General features: G+C 38.6%; 1 protein-coding gene and 1 non-coding gene across 2 annotated transcripts in view; both read left to right on the top strand.

Moving 5' to 3' along the window:
• The window catches only part of trnag-ucc, a 72-nt gene extending 69 nt beyond the window's left edge, over positions 1-3 (top strand). Inside the window, exon 1 of the tRNA in view lies at positions 1-3. This exon is cut by the window's left edge and continues 69 nt beyond it. This is a non-coding gene — a tRNA (tRNA-Gly).
• A 1,995-nt stretch (positions 4-1,998) lies between these two features.
• The window catches only part of cnksr3 (cnksr family member 3), a 60,570-nt gene continuing 40,854 nt past the window's right edge, over positions 1,999-21,714 (top strand). Inside the window, exon 1 of the mRNA XM_042391211.1 lies at positions 1,999-2,282. Coding sequence (XP_042247145.1) covers positions 2,231-2,282 — 52 coding nt within the window. The 5' untranslated portion in view covers positions 1,999-2,230. The remainder of the gene's footprint in view (positions 2,283-21,714) is intronic.

Genomic DNA, 21,714 nt, shown 5'->3' with positions numbered 1-21,714 from the left:
GCAGTTCTGTTTCCTTGTTCATAAAGCAAGCGGCATTCCCTGGGGCTGAAAAATGAAGACATTGCAAAAGACTGCAGTATGGTACGCATAATTAAGGGCATGGCTGCTTTGAGTGGCAGGTGGGTGCCGTCACAGGCAAGTCGCCACCATGGCGACAACATTGCAATACTGCCCTTACAAACTGTCTGTGAAGCTCCTTGTGAGGTGATTAAATGAATATTGTACTGTAGTGTACTTTTGGTGGAACACCTATGACATGTATCCATTTGATACCCCAACAACAGTTTCTCATCAGGGTGGTTGTCGTGGCTGAGTGGTGGTATAGTGGTGAGCATAGCTGCCTTCCAAGCTGTTGACCGGGGTTTCCCTGCCATCGCAGTTCTGTTTCCTTGTTTATAAATCAAGCGACAACCACTGGGGCTGAAAAATGAATGGAAAAAAACGCAGTTACTGGAATGGTCACTTGAGGCTGGCTCCAAAAGCGAGTCAATCAGTGGAAACTCCCATGTTGAAATGCCCAACTTTACAGCAGAAATAAATGTGTAATCTCCCTGTTCATGACAACTGTATGGTGGTTGACTTTTTAGTTGGCAGTAAAATCCTCATCTTCCATAGCGATGGTGGTATAGTGGTGAGCATAGCTGCCAGTTGACCCGGGTTCGATTCCTGGCCATCTCAGTTCTGGTTCCTTGTTTATAAAGCAAGTGGCAACCTCCAGGACTGAAAAATGAAGCCAATGGCCACTTTAGGCTGGCTCCAAAATTGTAGACATACCATAGGCTTCCTTCAGGTCCTCTTATGAACCCTGCCATAGAATGCTTGTAAAGTGATTAAAAATTAGGGTTCTGTCAGTTGTTGAATAACAAGTGAAGGACATATGCAGTTCTTCATCTACATCATCCAAAGCCTGTTATATCATATTCCTGTGCCGCAGACCTTTGTTGTTGTTGAAAAACTATTAATGTGATAATCTGCCATGTGAAGCCTTTGCTTCTATGCAGAGGTTGAGAAAAGGCTGGATTGAATAAACAGTTTCCACACAATGGGATTTATCTTATTTTGCAGACATGGACTGTTACCAAGAATCGAGTGAGGATAAATGGCAGTGAGAAAGGGCCTATTCTTGTCAAAAAAGATTTAAAGTCAAAATGACATGAACTTTTTGCTAATTTGCATTTTAATGCAAAAATGCAAAAGACATTTTAAATCTTTTTTGTGTATGTTATGTTACAGGAAATTGTTTCATGGGTGATTCTATGAAAATTGAGAAGCCTCTTTATTGAAATATTCTCTGATTTTAAATGGTGATAAAATGGTACTATGTGTATAGTTTCATAATCATGAAACTTTGTATAATCTTATCATGCTTTAAACTGCTGTGAAACTACAGTAATTACTTCACTCAATGTAGTTTATAAGATTTAACAGTCATTCTTGATCTTCTAGAAACTTAACTCAAGGTCCATTTAGTACAGCTGCTTTTTGTTGAACTTTTAACTTTTGGTCCATGCAATACTTTCCTGAGAGTGAAAACTTGATGCTGCTATTGGTCTTTAGAGCCATTTCTAAACAAACTAATTTAAGCACGCTCTTTGCAGTGAAGGAACATGACTCATTAGCGTGTTTTAAATGGTTTTTTGACAACAACACAGGTCTATGGCACAGAGGAATAAGATATATCAGACTTTGGATACACCGGAGACCTGTGGAATTTGTTCCCCATCACTTACATTTAAAGTGCATTATGAAGAGATCTTCCAATGGTCTGCATGAACAGGAGGAATGATTACGGAAAGAAAAACATTTCAATGTTCATTTGGGCGCCTAACTGTTATTTTAAGACAGACTTGAAAAATTGTGAACCCGACCTTTAAATTCTGAAGGCGCCGAAAATAATTTGGTCCAACTGTACATGAAGGCAGCATCAACAAACTCATGTGATTGGAGGAGAGAGGAGAAGGGGCGTGGTTAAAACCCTGGTAACCCGACACCCGCCGCACGCGCTGCTGCTCTGCCTGTAAACTTTCTCCACGAGACCGATCAGTTAGTTTAGTCAGTCAGTGAGCGCGCGGCGGACCGTTGGTCGTCCGGTGCCGTGTCCGTCTGTGTGCTTTAACGGAGCTCCTCCGTGCTTCGTTATGATTAAACATGTCTGATTAACTGTGTAACTCGGTGGTTTGGAGACGCGAGAGATAACATTAGAAGCCGGTAGTCGCAGGGATTTGGAGACATGGAGTCTGTGACCAAGTGGAGCCCGCAACAAGTGGTGGACTGGATGCGAGGTAAGGTCGCTCTCACATCGGTCACTTTTAAGGGGAAGCTAACGGTCGTGTGTGTGGTGTTTTTTTTTCTTTTGTAAATAACGGATATTTCTGTGCTTTATCTGCTGTTAGGGTTCAAGTTTAAAGTGTGTGTTGCTCCGCTGCATCTTCCCATCATTCAGCAACTTATTCTGTAACTTTAGAGCAACTTTGGTCCAATAAATCACTGATAGTGTAAATAATTTTAATGCAATGGCTTGTCTGGTGTTTCTTGTGGTTTGCAGCTTTTGTAGGAGAACTGCAGATATATCCCTGTTGTAAAGCTGCAACAATTAGTCAATTAATTGATTAGTTGTAGGGATGCACCTTGTCTGACTTTTTCAGTCCCAATAAGATACCGATATCTGGGCTTTGGGTATCAGCTGATACCATGTACTGATCCAATACCAGTGTTAAATCAATAATCTGTAAGCCTCACTGTGTGGAAGAGACTGGGATCATTTTATGTGGAAGGCAAAATCAGGCTTGATTTAAACATTGGTCTCCTAACTTTGTAAAATAAAACGTAACAAATAAATATATAGATACAAATTTACTGAATTGTTATTTATTAAAATAATGGTATCTGATACCAGATCGGCCCATTGTGACAGATACCTGATCCAGCTGTTTGAGTCAGTATCAGACCGATATCTGATATTAGTATCAGTATCAGTGCATTTCTAATTGGTTGCCGACTAATAAATGAACCGCATCAGTTTTGATCAGCCATCAATCATTTTCATATTCATATTCATAGTATAAAATGATCATTTTAACGGTCATACAGCTAGCTGGGGTATCTGGTTATGATTAACTGGGGTTTTATATTTAAAGTTAAACTTAACTTGAAACAATAAGAGTTTGTTTCTCAGTTGATTATAATTGAAAGTTCAGGCTTGTTGTCCAGTGTCAGTCCCTGTATTAAAACTGTCAGTCAGTTTGGGAATGATAGCAGGTTATAGGTTGAATTTTGGTGGTGGTACGACACGTTTTCTTTACATATGGATCATGGATTGTGTTTTTTATATGAGCAGTACGGTTGGTGGTCATTCGGAAGTTGTGATACCAGACCTGAGTATTGGTACCGATTCCAAAACAGTTCTTTTTACCTCACTTAAACAACACTACAACAACTTTGCTAAACACGGTCTAAACTTTAAAATGATGGTTTCAATCAGGAAGTATCTGATTAAAGAATGAAACAAAGAAGTGAAAGAGAATCTGAATCTGAGTAAGCATTTAAACTCAGCTTTCGTTACGTTTCTGATACTGGATGCAACTCAGAAATTTTACATTTTGGTCAGTACTGAAAAATATTGAAGTCTGATATCGAGCCCTCGTCAGCTTAGCATGTTGCTAACACTTTAAGCTGATGAAAATCTTTTAAAAATGATATGCATGCAGCACATTTCTGCACAGATACTTGATCTTTGGCAATAACATCTCACTAAATCAGCTTCAGTGAATCTGTGTTCAGCTCAGTTAAACATGTCTGTTATCCTATAACATGCATGAAACAGTTATCACACAGTTGCAAAGTGTGTGTGTGTGTCTGTGTGTGTGTGTTGGCTCAGTAACAAGCCTGCTGGTTGATAGACTGACTGATAAGGAAAACCTCAATGCTTATTACACTGTTGACCTTTTTTATTGACTCATATTCTGCCCTCGGTACAGTCATACAGATGGTGGAAAAAAAACATGGTATGTGAATGGGATTCTCTCTCTCTCTATCTCACACACACACACACACACACACACACACACACACACACACACACACACACACACACACAGACAGTTATAACAGTGTGTCATTAAGCAGTTAACAGGCCTGACTAGTTAACAGGTCAGCCATAAAATGACGATGAGGCCAGTAAATCTGGTTTGATAAAGATCTGTTCTTAATTAAGAGGTTTGAATAAGCAGCTGAATTGTTGATGTGTTGCAGTGCGAGAAGCCACAGTTTGTGCAATAATCACACATTTCTTTTACATTTCAACATTTGAGATTTTTTTGCATTGAAGATTACGTTTAGTTATCCAGAGAAAAAAAAAATACAAGTAGCACAGGGTTCACACACTGTGCATCCTGGAAAACATGGAATGATAACAAAAGGTCCTGAATTAACCTGGAAATGTTTTAATATGCAACATTACTATAGGTAATAGGAGTAGGTTGTTAAGTATGTAATGTATTTATTACTTAATGTCCCCTCAACACAGCTGGATGCTGAAATTCCAGCTGTGTTGAGGAACAAGTTGAATGTTCCTCAGTGAGGAGGCAGCCAGAGATGAGAACTGCTTGTCTGTTTGACTTTTAAACAGAGAAAAAAAAATGTTTTCAGACAAATATGTTTCTATAAATATGTTTATGTGCTGGTACAGACACTCAGGTATCATCATTGGCTTTGTTAGTGAAACTTTTCAGATGCTACTGATCCCTAAAGAGGCTTCAGGCTCGCATGTTTTGTTTTGTTGGATCAGATGCTGTAAATCTGAGAGTCTTGTTGATTGTGGCGCTCTGACAGTCGGCGTGCGTCTCTGTGGCTTCACTCCGTCTTTGTACGAGTTGAATTTACTGTTGTGAGAAAGTGAGCATCCATTCAGGCCAGCTTGTCCTCTGACAGTGCACACACACACACACACACACACACACACACACACACACACACACACACACACACACATATCATTTAGCAGCATCGGCTAATGCAGAGCCGCTGCCGATCAATAGAGAGCCAGACAACAACAGCTCTTCACAGAGGTCTCCCCCCCCCCCCCCCCCCCCCCCCCCCCCGCCGTGTGGAGGGTCATAAGGTCACTGTGACAACTGACTGCCGTGGTAGCGCCATTCAAACACATCTGACTTTTGTTCTGCGTGAAAAGAGCGACAAACACTCACAGGTCAGTCACATGACCTGGATTTTTGTTGTGGCTCAATTAAAGCTAAAAAGGAATAGCTGGTTAATGATCAGTCAATCAACAGGATATATGGTGGCAAGTATTTAGATCCTTGATGAATCAAGGATCAAAGAGCATCTTTCAGATTTTCTTTCAGTATCTTTGAGTTTCAGACTGTCGGCTGGATAGAAACATGCAATCTGAATACGTCACCTTGGGCTCTGGGATATTATAATGGCCATATTTCACTATTTTATGACATTTTATGAAAATGAAACAACCTGATAAATCAAGAAATTAAGTGGCAGATTAATTGATTATGAAAACAATCATTAGTTGCAGCTTGATTCAATAAAGTTCTCTCCTTGTGTTTCCTTTCACTCTTTCTCGCTGTTAAACTTGTTTTTAATTTGCAGTTGTGCTTCATAAAGTGAAAGCAGAGTTCATGTTTCATCTGTGTTAAGATAAAAAGTCTTGTAATGAAATTACTGCAATCAGTAAAATGATAAAGAGACACATTAAATGTTCTTGCAGAGTTAAAGTTGAATTTTGAATTAATTCCTTTAGAAACTAAATTTGTCATTGAACCACATCCTGCTGTAGCATCTACAGAGTAACTGCAGAGCGGTTAGTGTGTGTGTGTGTGTGTGTGTGTGTGTGTGTGTGTGTGTGTGTGTGTGTGTGTGTGGCAACAGTTTCTTTTCATGGGAGGTTCAGTCAGTCACATTAAAATCCTTCTGTTTGAACTGGACAGCAGAAACTTCATCCTTGCTGGGAAAAAAAACAGCATTCCTACCAGTCCTGGAATAATTCTGGAAATCACAGAAGTTGGAGGTGTTTTCTCGGAGAGGGATAGACGGGATATTCAAGGAAGTTTCTGTGGGAGATTTCAGGGAACTAGATATTAATTTCTTGACTTGTAGGTGCATCAACTTAGACTGAAAAACAAGTTTGACAAATAAGGAAGGAGGGAAAACATTTCTGTCATCACTCCAGTAATCACTACTGCTGTCACTAATTTGTTCCAACAGTTAACTGACATGAATATTCCTTGTTTGGGAAAGTCATCGACTTGTTATATGAAAGTTATGTTGATATTCAGGGTGTCTGCATGTCCTGAAAAAGTCACATGCTGTTGTTTTTCGATTTGGTTGGTTAAAAGGTCTTAAATCATAAATCAAGGTGGATAAATCTTGCATAGACCTGCATCTTTATTGTACAGTAAAGGTATTGGCTGCTTGCCTTAAACGATGCAGGTGTGTCTTAAAACAACAGTCAGCTGTCCATATGAACAGTGAAAGAGGTTTTCCTCACTGTAATCATTCCTGCTGTTCATACTGACCATTAGAAGATCCCTTCATAATGCACTTACAATGGAAGTGATGGGGGACAAAATCCACAGTCCTCCTTCTGTACAAAACTGTATTTAAAAGTTTATCTGAAGCTAATATGAAGCTTCAGCGTCCAGATGAGTCAAATCAAGTAGATATCTTTCAACGTTACAGTCTTTTTAGTGCCAAAGTCCCTCTTTTTGTTATTATACTTCCACCGAAAGAGGGAGTTTGATGCTAAAAAAGACTGTAAATGTGTCAGATATCCACTTGATATGACTAACTCAGACTGATGAAGCCTCAGATAAACTTCACATTTTTGTACTAAATGACTGTGTGGACACTGTTTATTTTGTCCTCCATCACTTAGATGGAAAGCACATTTGAAGGGGATCTTTTAACAGCCAGTATGAACAAGAGGAATGATTACAGCCTCTTTCACTGTTCATATGGACATCTGACTGTTGTTTTAAGACACACCTGAATAATTAAAGGCAAGCAGCCATACAAGACCTTTGCCAAAATAAACACCGTCTACAATTAGTTCACTTCCTGTTATACATGAGGAAATATCTGATCAACGACTCAGTCAATAAGACCAAGAATCTGATCGGACATTCATGCCAACTTTTGATTGTTTTAAAATACTCAATGACACACTTGAAAAACTATTGAGGTTTGATTCACAGCCAATCTGCACCAAAACAAACCGTCTGTTATGGCAGCTTTTAGATCAGCGTGTTTCTCCGTGTTTGAACCTTGAGGCGTTTTTTTTAATCGTCACTGCAGCAAACCGATCACACAGCTGTAGCTCGGAGGTAAACACATACATCTCAGGGATCGTGCTCGGCGTGTTCGGACAAATCCACATACTTCTCCGCTCATCTGGCAGGTGCAGTCACACATCGCGGCGTAAATGACGACAGGCTGGCAGAGTTTAAGAGGATGGATGTGAAAACAAGGTGACACATCCAGTTCTCTTTATGAAAGGGTGTGTGTGCGGAGGGGGAAAAGGCCAATAAATGAGGAGACTGAAGTTTACAAGAGCTCTGAGCAGGAATATCTTTACACCACTGATGTGTGATGACAGAGACAACTAAGCAAATATCTTTTGGTTTCGGAGTCTTGGTCAGACATTTGATGACATCACTGCGAGCGTAAGGAAATAGCAGCGGGCATTTTTCACTATTTTTGGATACTTTGTAGACGAAACAATCTTGACTGCTGTTTGGGGAAAAAACAAGACATTTGAGGATGTCAGATTGGGTTTTGGGAAACAGCGATCAACATTTTTTAACATTTCCTGACATTTTATAGACCAAATAACTAAATAATTACATATGAATCAATAATGAAAACAATCATCAGTTGCTGACCTAATTAAGGAACTTATAAATAAAGTTGTACTATCAGGAAGTGGCTTAAAAGTTGTCCTAGTTGTAAATGTTGCATTATGATCCTTTTTATCTGACAGGTATGGCTCTTTAACCTCTTGACTACTTATGGTTTATTAAGTATTGTTATATCTAATTTTTATCTGTGTTTCCCAAAAACAGGGTTAGGGTTAGGGTTAGGAGTCAGACAAAAGGCAGCTATCTGGAGGTCAAAAACAGCAAAATAAATAATATTCACCCCAAACCTCAACCCATGAAGTTATTATTTTTCTGTTTTTTGACCTTTGGATTGCTGCCTTTTTTCCCTACCCAAAGTAATTCTTTTGAAATTCGAAGCACAACAATAATTGAAGAGTAAATATTCATCACTTTGACATGTTTTCTCAGCAAATATCAGCTCTGCTCTCAGCAGTAGTCTCAAAATCTAGTTAAACATTCAATCAAAAAGTAGTCAAATCTCAATTTAGAGTGTAAAATAAGTAATCTACTGTACATCTAGATTATATGGACACTAAATCAAAGTACATGGAGTATGTATAGTAGTGTATGAAGAAATTCTGTATCTCACAATGTTGAATCCTTTAAAAAATTGGATCAACACCAAACACAGATCTCCATTCCTTGGTCCATGGTTTGGTTTTCCACTAAATTACATTGAAATTCACCTTTTTAAGACGTCTTGTGAAACCTCTTCAACCCCAGAGTGTATAAAAACCTCTTCACCTCCAACAGATTTGTAATTTCCATCTGATAAGAACTGACAGTTTGAAGTTAGTTTGTAAAATCAGGTTGTTTTTATGCACTTTTACTCCCTCTTGATGCTGTTTTGCCAAAATAAACGTATCAAGTCTGAAAATAGCGAAGAGCAGCCAGAACTCACTTCACAAGAAGAACTTTATCTTACAGAGATCATCCTGCCGTGTCTCCATTTTTTATCTTTGAGATTAAGGAAGGAAGGTCAGAGGTCATACTGTAAGACCCAGACAGATATTTTAATGGTAGTTTTTAAACAGTGTAAATTAATTTAGCTGTAAAAAGCCACACACAGCTTGAAGTATGATATCTATAACCTGGTTGTATCACTGAACCTTCCCAACATTAACTGTAGAAAACTAATTGTTATACTGTACAGTCTCAGTTTCAACTATGGGTCATTTTCAAAGGTGGTTTTCTTTACTTTAGTGATTTGTGTGAGAAAGTTGACTTTGTTGCATGTTTGCATGTTGCATGTGCAGCAGGTAAATAAGTCATGTGACTCCCAAAAGGCTCAAATGTTAATTAGGAGTTTGTCATCCTTCTAGTAAATAGGTGTGTGTCTTATCGATTGTTGATGCTCTGAAAGGTGGAGTCAAATGAGGTAATAATACAATATAATATGATACTATAACAGATAAAACAGCCAAGGTTCAACATTGTAAAGCTGCAGCCTGTAAATGTTTGTTCTCTTCCTGCTGTGGTGTTCATACCGTAAAATAATACAGGAAGTAACAGTGGAATATGAAAATATGAATATCTGTCCTCATGTATCTATTGTGGTTTGTGGTTTTTGGTTGCTGGTGGTGACTTCCAACACATCAGTAAACAAACTCCTGTATGCACCTGTCTCCAACAGACAGGACTCAGACAGGTTTACTCATCAGCTGGAACGAATCCAAATCAACATTTTATCCCGTAAAACGAGATAACAGAAACTCTTCAACTTCACCTGATAGGGAGGATCTGAAATACACAAGATGAGGTTCCCATTGGATCCAGAGCATGAAGGCTGGTTGTTTACTCAGCGGGAGGACGATCTCTTAACTGTCACCTGAGAACATCACCGGACCAAATGTACAGCTGTCCAGCAGGCAGATGTCAACTTAAGACAGTGTTTTGACTGCAGTGTTAGCATGTCTCAATTACAGAAGTGCAACAATACACTACATGGTCAAAAGTCGACATTCTGGTTCATCACAAAGGTGTTCGATGGGGTTGAGGTCAAAGCTCCAGTGTAGAGCAACTTCACCTGCCTGCACAAACTCTTTCTTTATGGACCTGACATTACCTCAATAATGGTCTCGTGGCATTACAGGGCCACACCCAGACCAACAGCACCAGTACTAAAGTACACATGAGTATGTGGCCATATAATATTAAAAATAAAGGTGACTAAGCATTCACTGTGACGTATGATCTGTCAAAGTCTCTTTTCATAGAAATAAACTGAAAGCAATGGTTCCCTGGAAGGGAGGAAGTCAATATTCAAACTGATAAATTATTTGGAAAATGACCAGCAGAGGATTGTAATTAAAGAGATAAAATGTGCAAAACCATAAAACATGTCGCGTTAACACACGTCCTCTGATCAAGGGAATAGGAGTACTGGTGATGTTAGTGTTCATGTGTTGCTGGATGTTGTGAATGAGGTCACTGTTGAGTGATGAGCAGTTGTTAAATAAACGACTGCCTGTAAACTATGGGGAAAAGTGTGTTAGTGTGTGGTAGATCTGCAATGATTAGTTTATTAATTGATTAGTCAATTGACAGGAAATGAATCAGCAACTATTTTGATAATCAAATAATTGTTTTAGTCTTTTTTTTTTTTGGAAAATGCCAAACATTTGCTGGTTTTAGCTTCTCCAATTTTAAACTTTTATGTGTCATACAATTCACAATTTCATGAATTTTTATAGACAAAGTGATTAAATCAAGAAAATAATCATCAGATTAATTATGAAAACAATGGTTAGTTGCAGCTCTAATGTGTAGATTGTTTTATGATAAAACCAAACTGTTATTACAGTCCTCACACCACTTCAAACAATGTAAATATGATTAACAGTAGATGCAACCAGAATTATTGTATGTGTATGTGGACAAATTGTCCTGTAAGGTGATTCCAGTGAAAACCAAACAGCAGAAATGTTTTTCCTTTCCTTGCAGTTAGTATCCCACCCAACATCAGTTTCTCACCTTATTATTTAACATCAGTTTCTTGTCTTATCCCACCTAACAGCAGTTTCTTATTAGCTAAACTTTTCCTGCTTTTTTAAATTTATTTATTATTTATGAGCAACTTTGACGTCGTTCAGGAGTGAGAGTGTCTGTCTCAGACTCTGCAACCTACATACTATACCATATCACAATGTTGCAAATTTATAATAAGAAAATAGGGATCAAACCAACATTTTTCCTTGGTTGTCAACATTCTATAAATGATTTGTTTTCAATGATCTGATAAATGGTTTTGTCTATAAAATGTCCAAATGCCAGACGCAAAAATGTGGACCCCAAATGGCTTTATTGGGTTGGAAAACAGTCAAAAACCCCCCAAATGTATTCAGTTTCACTGGAGAGCCGCAACGATTAGTTGATCGACAGAAAATTGAATACAGCAACTATTTGGATAATCACATTATCATTGAAGTCATTTTTAAAGGTAAAAATGTCAAACATTTGCTGGTTGCAGCTTCTCAAATGTGAAGATTTGTAGCTTTGTGTGTCAAACATGATGGTAAACTGAATTTTTTGGGTGTTTGGACTGTTGATCAGTCAAAACAAGACCTTTGAAGACATCACCAGGGGCTCTAAGACATTATGGGAAATTTTAACTATTTTCTGACATTTTATAGACAAAACAAGTAATCCATTAATCAAGAAAATAAACTGGCAGATTGTTCGATATTTTCATTGATTTAAAACTGAGAAAGGAATAATTTTTGATGACTGAAGAGCATGGTAGTGAGAAATATCTTCCCATGTTCCTGCTAATGTGTGTCAGGAAGTCTGTGGGAACTGAGCTGTATTAGTCAGTATTATAACGGTAATTCATGCTATGCCTTATTAAAGGATCCTAGTAAAGCAGATTGTGAGATTTGTTCAACCTGCGTCAGAACTGAAAGCTCAACGTCATAAAAAACCAAATTATTAAAACCTGCAGGGCAAGTTTTTCTATTATCATTCATAGAGGAAGTGAAACAAACAGCTGTGGTTTTCAGAACTAATAAAAACAAAAGGGGAAACCATGCAAATAAGAGTAAAGGAATACAGTGATGTAAAACTGGTATCAGCTGTAACAGTAGGATGGCAGGTTGTTGTATTCCCTTATTTTTCATTGCGGTACAGTTCTATGGTTTGCTGTGTGGGTCTGCTGGTCGGTTCACCACTTTGGTCCAAATCAAAATTTCTTGACAACCTTTTGGATGGATTTCTACAGAGTTTGGTCCAAACATTCATGTTCTTCAGAGGGTCAATATCTTTGACTTTGTTGATCCCCTGACATTCAACCATCAGGTCAAAGTTTCACTCAGTTTATAACAACTCCTGTTAGCTGTAGCTGGATTTGAAAGTGAATAATGTAATAACTTGGCCAATGTTGAAATTGCACACTAAACAAAGTCACATGAACATGATAAACATAAGCATGTTAGGGTGACAAATTGCCACAAATGGACTCCAGACTAGATGCACGAATCAAGGTGTGACACACTTATTTTAGGGCCTGAATGTGGCGACTGAGACCACAATGACTCGTTTAAAAAAAAAAAAAGAAAAAAGATTGACTTAGTATTTCTAGACAGAAGTTAATTAAGGTGCTTCTGCTTTGGCTTCAGTCTAGAGCTGTGGTAGTTGTTGTTCTAGAGACATGACAGAGATCAACAAAGCAAACAGGAAGCTCCTGAAGGTTTGAATACTTGTATGTGAATGCAAGATTACATTTTATTTATCATAACTTTGCAAAAAGAATTCTAAAAATGTTTACACTTTGATATAATGGGTTATTAGGTTAATTTGGCAATTCATTCTTGTGAAATCTTACAGTAACACGTTATATTAGTTGTTACTTTACTTTCATTACTCAGTCGTCAGCTCCGTCTTTAGTATTTACTGACCATCCAACAGCTAGCGTTAGCGTAGCCACAGTGACATCACACTCCCTCCGACTCTGAACTAAACTAGCGTCAGGTGACTCCTGAATGTAGGCGTACCTGTGGCTAACGTTAGCATGCCGGCTAACAATACACAGCATGTGAATAAGAGACCACACTGATATCAACCCTCCAGCAATCCCAGTAAGACAGCGAGCACAGAGCGTTACTGGGATTAGTAACTGTAATATTACCACTGAATTTGAAATTGTAATCACTTCCTCTACTCGTTATGCCCCATCAGTAGTAAGAACAGAGAAGAACAGGTGTGAGAAAAGGTGTCTCCATTTTCATCCATTCAGCAGTTTTGACCTCCGTTGTCTAATTAACATGTCTGGACCCTCCATTCCAGTTGACCTGCACCAGTGTCCTGCTGCTGCTGCTGCTGGTTGAACTGGGCTGTCTTTATGGGACCACACAGCTCAGCTATGCACACCATGAACTCCCACAATTCCTGTTTGTTTGACTTTAGAAGACGCCTGAGCAGAAATCTGCACAACGCTCAAGGAAATCCTTTTTCCTCTTGAATGGTATTTGTTCAGCAGAGAGTTCCCCCCTCTGTCTTGTACTGCTGAGATGAATGGCCCGGGTGTGTGTGTGTGTGTGTGTGTGTGTGTGTGTGTGTGTGTGTGTGATATAGTGTTGGGTTTGACAGAGGCCCAGTAAAGCTGTGAATAGCCTCAGTGCTTTTCTGCCACTTTTCCTCTCTGCTCTCCGCCCTCGTCCTGTTGTGATGGAGGTGGGGGTAAATAAATATTCCTTTTGTTGCCCACAGCTGGGGAGCGTCGGGTCCGAACTCCATTTTTGTGCTTCAACCGACATAAAGCGCGCCATTCGTTGAGTAATGAGCGGGCAATGTAGAGTTCAACCGGGTCACTTCTACAATGCATAAAAATGTTATCAAGCGGTTTCATCTTGTCTGGAGTCTTTTCCTTAAAATAAACAGGAAAAAAAGCCCCAATGTCAAAGTAGAGAAGTGATGTTTCACTGGTTTAACTGCAGATAAAGTATTTTCCTCAAATTGAGTTAAAATGGTTCAAAGCCGCTTTTTTTTTTGGCTTGAATTTAGCAGAAAACAGCAACAAAAAAGAACATTTAATGGATAAAATGCAATTAAATTTAAAAAGATGTACACTATTAACTAACTAAACAAGTAAACATATTGTGTATGTGAAATAAATGTAAAAATATGAAGCTGTAATATATGAAAACAATCATGACACCTTTGTTTTGTCACTTTTCCTGATATATGTTGAACATCTAGTGACTTTAAGTGTATTTATAGGCGGGACGCTGCTCTGTATAACGCAACCGGACGTCTTGTTTGTTTTGATCTTTTTGACGAATGATTAACTGGACTGTTTATGAGCAGCTGGAGTTTCACCTGAAGCTCTTTTTACCCACTCCCTCACGTGTTCAACTGGAGCCGGACGGGGCTAACCCGCTTTATCATCAGCACTCCTTGTAAATACTTTATGGGAGCCTTTTAGTCACTGTCAGGCCAGGAATTCAGGAGACTGTAATCATATCAACAAACTCTGGATTACTGGCAGATAAGTTCAGAGTTGTACTTGAATGGAGAGTAAATAAAGACTTGTAGTGGGTTTGGTGCACCTGGAAAAGCAAAAGAAAATGTGTTTTTATGGTTTGTTGATCTTATTAAGATTAACAGATCATATTAAAATCTTTCCAAAACTGTGGATATTAATCTGCTGCTATATTAGGAGCATTAGTGAGGTCCAGAAGACATCTAAGGCTCGCAGCTGTTCCGGTTCATCCCAAAGCTGTCGAGGTCAGGACTCTGTGCAGGCCAGTCAAGTTCTTCCACAGCAAACTGGGAAAACCACCATTTCTCTATGGATCTGACTTCCTCAAACTGTTGCCACAAAGTTGGAAGCACGCCGTTGTCTACCATTTGTTACCAGCACTCTGTATGTTATACGGTGATTTGGTGATTTGGTCACAAAGTGACCCAAACCTTAGGGGAATAATCTATTATTTTTGAACCTGTTATCCAGCAGCAGCAGTTTGTGATTTCATGGGTATTCTCGTGGTCCCACAGGGGTTTACTGTCTGTTCAGAAAGATAAAATGTTTGCCAGGTGTGAAACCAACATTGAAATCAAATAAATCAAAAATATTGCAGACCACTGCAAAGCAACCTACTGTGAGAATGTTTAGAAACGTTATGTGACTGAAGAGTCATGAGGAACTATCTTCAGCAACAAGAAGAACAAGGAGTCCTGCAACAGATGGTTTAGCAGACCCCACAGAGTCCTGATCTCAACATCATGGAGTCAGTCTGGGGATTAACATGAAGAGACAGAAGCAGCTGAGACGTCGAAATCCACAGAAAAACTGTGTGCAGGTGAACCGAGGAGAACTGCTGCTGTTTTAATTTCATTTAGGTTTCTGCTGTTTACATTTCTGAAAGCGTCCTCACTTTATGGCATTTTTCACAAGTGCCTAAAACTTTTGCACAGTGCTGTGTACTATTTGACTTTGTGGTTGGTAAAGTTTTAACATTTAAACAGGTCATGATAGAACTATTAGTTTCATCGGTTTAAAACATTGTAGTGACATGAAGCAGTGACAGAGTCTGATGGGGTTTGAGGTGAACTGGTGGTTTTGTCGCTGCTGTGTAAGTAAAACTTTCCCATCCTGAGAGTTTCCCACCAGCAGCTGATTGACAGGTGGGCAGAGGCCCAGAGTCGTCTACAAATATAAGACCGGACTGAGACGAGAGCGCTGACAAAGACATGAGCTTCTGTTGATCTGTGACTAAAGTCAACTGTGGAAAACTGGGCCTCTGGAAAAAACTATGCTCCCCTACAGATTCATTTAAAGTCCTCAAATCCAAATTTCCTCTAACAGTTCATCAAGTATCATAAAAAACACTTACTTCTCATGATGTAAACCATATAATGAGTCATTATCTTGAGACTAATGTTATCAGATTTATCTCAAGATATTATTGATGTTGTAAAGAAATTTTTTCCAGATTTGAAGGCTTACAGGAAGTCAGTGTTAAGAGTATCTGTGCACTTTGGTCAGTTTCCAGCTTTCATGTTGAGTCAAATTTATACTGTCAACAAACAAGCTGGTTTCAAAGTGCTTTACAGAGAGCAAAGGGCCCAGATCCAGATTAAAACCGAGAGCGGGAGGCCGGCTGCATGTTTTCTCATGTGAACTGTGCTGTGACCTCACAGCTGATTAGATTAAGATTTGTAGTAAATCACAAAAGGTGAGGAACGGCTCTGCTGCTGAATACAGGTCTTTGTTTGATGTGTAGTCCCAAATTCCTGTTAAAAATATGAAAAATATGTTCAGAAACATTAGACATAACCTCTTCTCTCTAGGTCTGAATAACTCTGTACAAATTATAATCCTAAAGTATAAATCTGATCATGTTCTATATTTTTCTTATTGTCAACAAATCTCATGAAAAGACCAACAATGAAGATCAAAGGCTGATACATCTTATTCCTCTGTGCTGTAGACCTCCGTTGTCCAAAAACTATTAAAAACACGTCAACAAGCCACACGGCTGCACTTCATTATTACTTCATTACCATTAACACACACAGTGTAGTTTAATTCAATCCTGCACTCATCGTCCTGCTGCCAGAAACACTCACTAGAGCACCAAATGTAGATTCATCCGCCGCTGAAAATAGTCCCCAACAAATACACTATTTTCCTCCTGTTTCAGTAACGTTTACTCAAAACTAAGAAGTCCGCTGCTTTAGGAAATTACTGAGACTTTAAAAAAACAAAGAAATTATATATTTGTGAGGTGTTTTTACAGATTTACGCCTCTAAAGGGAACCGATGAGAAGGGAAGTTGGAAAGTATTGCGAGCTGGACCAACACTTTGTTTTGGTCTTTTCGTGAGATTTTTTGACAACAATAAAACCAAAATTAAAAATCACCATATTGAATCACTAAAAGTCTGGGAAAAGAAACTTTTTTTTTTTTTTAGCTTCAGGATTTATGTTTCAGCAGAAGATGACATCACTGTCCGTAACTTACTAATGAAGAGGGCTGAGCATGTTGCAGTTTGTCATTCGGTCCTTTTAAAACATGAAATATCTGATTTTTTTTTTTTTTTTTTTTGGCCACATGTAAAAAAAAAAATCTGTGAACACAACATTACTACAAAGGCAACTGAAACACAACAGAAATATTATCAACTTAAGCTGATAAGACAAACCTGTAGCTGATTTACACACACATACAGCAGATATTGAGCACCATTAGCATTCATCTACAGCCACAGTGAGGTTAATCAACCTTTTCACTGATAAAAAAAAAACATGCAAGTGAACCAAAATAATGAGCTGAAAGATGCTAAAAAAAGCTCAGTTGAGGGGAACTTCAGAGTCAGGTGATAGTTTTCTATGGATCCATCACTGTGAGCGACCCCGACATGTGATCAGAGGTTATTATGAAAAGCAGCTGATGTGCTGCGAGCGTCAGGATCTGTGCCCAACCTCCTCTCACCTGTATGGAAAGTCAAATCCAGCATGAAGCAGCTGGGCTGTGAATATTTCATTATCTGAACCTGATTCAGAACACACTGTAAAAAATGTCCACCACAAGTCATTCAGTCTATAGAAAAGTAAATCTGCTAGTGATTGGATGATTTTATTGGTTTACAGGGAGGATCGGCTCGTTTGAATCCTTTTCTCGGATCACGAGCGTCACCAAGACTGACAACAGTATTTAAATACACATCAATGATGTTGTGAAGGTCAAAAGTTTCAGGTTAAAATGCTTCCAAAACATGATTTAAAATATTAAAATGACATTTGAAAGGTAAAAGAGTAGGCATGAGAATCATTTTTTTTGCAGTATTTTTGCACACAGCCGCTGTTTCTCATTAATGGTTGCTGCTTGAGAAACACACGGCGCTCAGCAGTATCTCAGCGCCATGATCCTGCTCGCCGCTCGCTGCCTGCCAGCCGTTTGAAGCCTCTTTCCAACAGCGCGGGCCGAGCGCCAAACCCTGTTCGGCCCAAAGCAAACGTATGTTGAACCTTATGCCAAAACTTGACTGCAATGTTCAGCACGTGGAATGAGAAAAATGTCTCGACTGTCACTTAAATTAACGACATTTTATTTCCCATGAGAACATGAGATCCAGCTCTGGATGTTGGCGGCGTGCCGGACTGAGGAAGAGCTTTTATGTTGTATTTGTTTTATTTAAGCTTTTTCAGGTTAATACTGCTGGGATTAAATATCTTATTCCTCATATAAATAAAGCCTTTAACCTTGTTTTTAATCTTATAACCATATTTTAAACCAAATTGAAAACTGATCTAACAGAGGACAATATACTGTTGTTCAAAAAAAAAGGTAATCTTATTGGCAAACTCTCAAAGCTACTGACCTAAAACTCTGGATATTATCCCTCCTGACCGGGATATTTCTTGTGTTGAAAAGAAAATCAGATGTAAAGGCTCAACAGAAGCCCAGATTTGCTCGTTAAGGTGGCTGTTCTCCGCAGGGAGCCTTGGCCCGGTGTTGTCCTGCTTTCATTAGCAGGTGATTTGGCTGTCGCGTGACATTTAGCCGACCCTGCTGTGCCGCTAAGAGATTATCGGCCTCCTCGGGTGTCAGTAATGTGATCCAGGCTGTCGCCACCACATTCCTGTCAACCACAAACAGTCGCCGAGCGCCGGCCAACTCTGACAAACAACACTGAGAGAGGAGTTATGTTTGAAATATGTTTTGCAATCAAACTTTCTATCATGGAGAATCAAAGGGTGCGTTCCAGGCAGGGAGTTTGGATATGGGATGTTGGGGAATACCATGGAAGTTTGAAACGTGGCATCTGTCCAGGATCATGCAGGAGCTCAGTGTGTTTTCTGATCTTGTATCACAAGTTTGTAGCAGCAGCTTAATTACAGTAGAAAGGAGAACTACAAACCAGTGAAGAAGAAGGTCTTTAGTTGATTTGATTTATTGATTGGGACAGTGTGCACTTTTAAACATTAAAAATGCACTGCACCGGAGTTAGCTCGAAGCTAATTTGCATCCGTAGTCCCCCATAAGCAAAACATACAACAGCACAACAACAAACAGTACAAAACAACAAAAAACCACACAGAACACAGCATGCAAAATACAAAGCTACACACAACAGCACATCACATCACACACCAAGACATCAGTTTAGAATCAGTATTAAAATGAAGTCATTTAATCAAGTTTTATTGACCTCGTCTGAAGTTGAAATTAAAAACAAATGCATCATTACTGCCAGTAATTAAGTTCTCATTAAAAGGAACATTTCATTGACGGATCAGTTTTATAATTGACTCATTATTTCAGTCATTCATCCATGTGAGGAAACAAGCTTTTGCTAGTTTCTAGAATATGAGGATTTGCTGCTTAGTTTCTTATTATAAATTTCATAACTTTTCACTGTTAACTGGACAAAATGAGCAATTAAAAGGGACCAGTTGGGGCAATCTACAACTTATATCTTAAATTTTTTGTTATTGATCAATCATTTATCATAAAACGCCAGAAAATGGTGAAAAAACACCCATCACAAGTTCCCAGTCTCATAGTCCGAGGTGACGTCGTCTAATGTTTTGTTTTTGTCAGTACAATTAGTTGAGGAGTCGATGGACAGAAAATGAATCAGCAACAATTTTGAAAATCAGTTAATCGGTTTTAATGATTTTTCAGGCAAAATTTTCAAAAATGGTCTGTTTCTGGCCCCTTAAATGTGAATCTTGTAGCTTTTCTACATCTTTTGTGATAGTGAGCTAAAGAGAGCTGCAACGATTAGTCAGTTAATTGATTACGTCAACTATTAAATTGATTGCCAAGAATTTTGATAACTGATTAATTGTTTGGAGTCATTTTCAAGAAAAAAATGAAAAAATCTCTGATTCCAGCATCTCAAATATGAATATTTTCGGTTACATCTTGGGAAACAATGATCCAAAATTTTTCACCATTTTCTGACATTTTATAGACAAAACAGCAAATCGATTAATCATGAAAATAATCAACAGATTATTTGATAATGAAAATAATAGTAAGTTGCAGCCTTAAAACTAAATATCTTTGGTTTTTGGACTGTTGGTTCAGCTCTAGTAAAAGCTGATATGCCGTGTAAATTTCTTATTTCATAGTTTGATAATATATCAAAGATTAAAAGTTCTTCTTTGAAAAACATTAATTTGTTCCTTTGCAGGGTTTTAATGGTAACTTTTGAAGATAAAGAGTAAAGACAGGAAGCTGCTCTCTGGGTGTTTTAGTGGGTGTATCTCAGTGTCGGAGGTGTTGGCTGGTGAGAACTCAGAGGTGTCACACCAGCAGTCAGTTAAGGAGGAATGTTCCTCCCTGTCGGCCATCTGTCGTCCTCCTTGTTCCTCAGAAGACAAACAGGAGTCGGAGTCTCCTCACACACTTTAATGACCACATGCAGAGGCAGTTGTTTTCTTCTCCACTGTTCACGCCAGCTCAGGCATTTTGTTGGCCCACGTTTCACAACATCTGCCATTTGGTGGACGCTGGTGTCCAAAAGCTTTTTTCAAATGTACACGTGTCTTTAGTCTGGGATAAGCCACCGTTAGTGCTGCATTGTGTACGAATATAGGCTTGTTACTGAATCACCATTTGATGAATCACTCAATGTATTTCTAGATGAAATGAAAGTTATTGCACTATGATTTAACCTCTCAGCAACTTTCAAGTAAAGACTCAGTTGATTCCTTCTAATTGGCAAATATTTTGATAGTCGAATAATCAATTTTGTGTTGTTTTTCAAGCCAAAAGGCTCATTTTTGCTTAAAAAATTGTTGATTGATTAATCGACTAATAGTTCCAGCTGTAGATTCAACAGTCTGTTAGTCTGCGTGTGTTCAAACGGGTTAAATGTGCAGTTTACTTCTGCATTTCTAAAATAGTTTTAGCATTAGCAACAGTTCCTTTTACTGGTCATTGTTTTGGCAGTGATCTTTTAGTTTGAAAACTCTAATAGAGCTGCAACAATTAGTTGATTAATCGATTAGTCAGCTGGCAGAAAATTAATGGCAACTGTTTTGATAATCAAATAATCGATTTCTCAAGCAAAAAGGCCAAATATTCTCTGGTTTCAGCCCTGAACATACGTATTTATCTTTGGTTTAAACATTCAAATGAGCATTGCTGAACTGTACTTTAATATAAATTGTGCAGTAGAGAAATAAATGAATCCTAATATTAGTTTAGATGAAATCTAACCAATGATGTGACCTCTCAGCTCAGACTGAAGGTTTAGTCTGTTTACTGATGTGTGTCAGTAGACGTACGCGGTGGATGTTGGTTGACGATCTTCCATCGATCCGGCGGTCTGAATACTTTTATCTCGTCCCCTGCTGCTGCCTTCTACAGAGGTCAGAGGTCAAAGTTCAGGGTCGGGCGCAGAGTGGCGCCGATGGAGCCCGACTGTGTCTCGCTCAAGGTCACGTGAGGTCACGGTGATTAAAAGGATGGATTTATTATCAGAGAAAAATATCTAAATATTGACAATTTTGATATTAATTGATTGGATTTGGCTCCGTTGATGTTTTAAATCAACATTGAAATCTTTGTTTTATGCTTTTTAAAAAAAAGATGATTTTAGTCAATTTTCAAGCAAAAATGCTGAATGTTCGCTGGTGCCTCCTTCTCAGATGTGATGATTTTACTGCTTGTCTTTGTCATGCATGAGTGTAAACTTAATATTTTTAGATTTTGGGGCTAATGGCTGATGGTTTTCGATCCTTTTAACAAGAGCTAATTAAGACGAGATCATTCAAATTTTAGTCATGCTGTAATATTAACCTGAACCTTAAATGCTTGTGGACGCAGCACAGTGATTGATGAATGTGCTGGACA

This window comes from Thunnus maccoyii, chromosome 17 (genome assembly GCF_910596095.1).
Source record: "Thunnus maccoyii chromosome 17, fThuMac1.1, whole genome shotgun sequence".
In the NCBI taxonomy this organism is placed as follows: domain Eukaryota; kingdom Metazoa; phylum Chordata; class Actinopteri; order Scombriformes; family Scombridae; genus Thunnus; species Thunnus maccoyii.
This window is presented reverse-complemented; position numbering and strand designations above follow the sequence as displayed.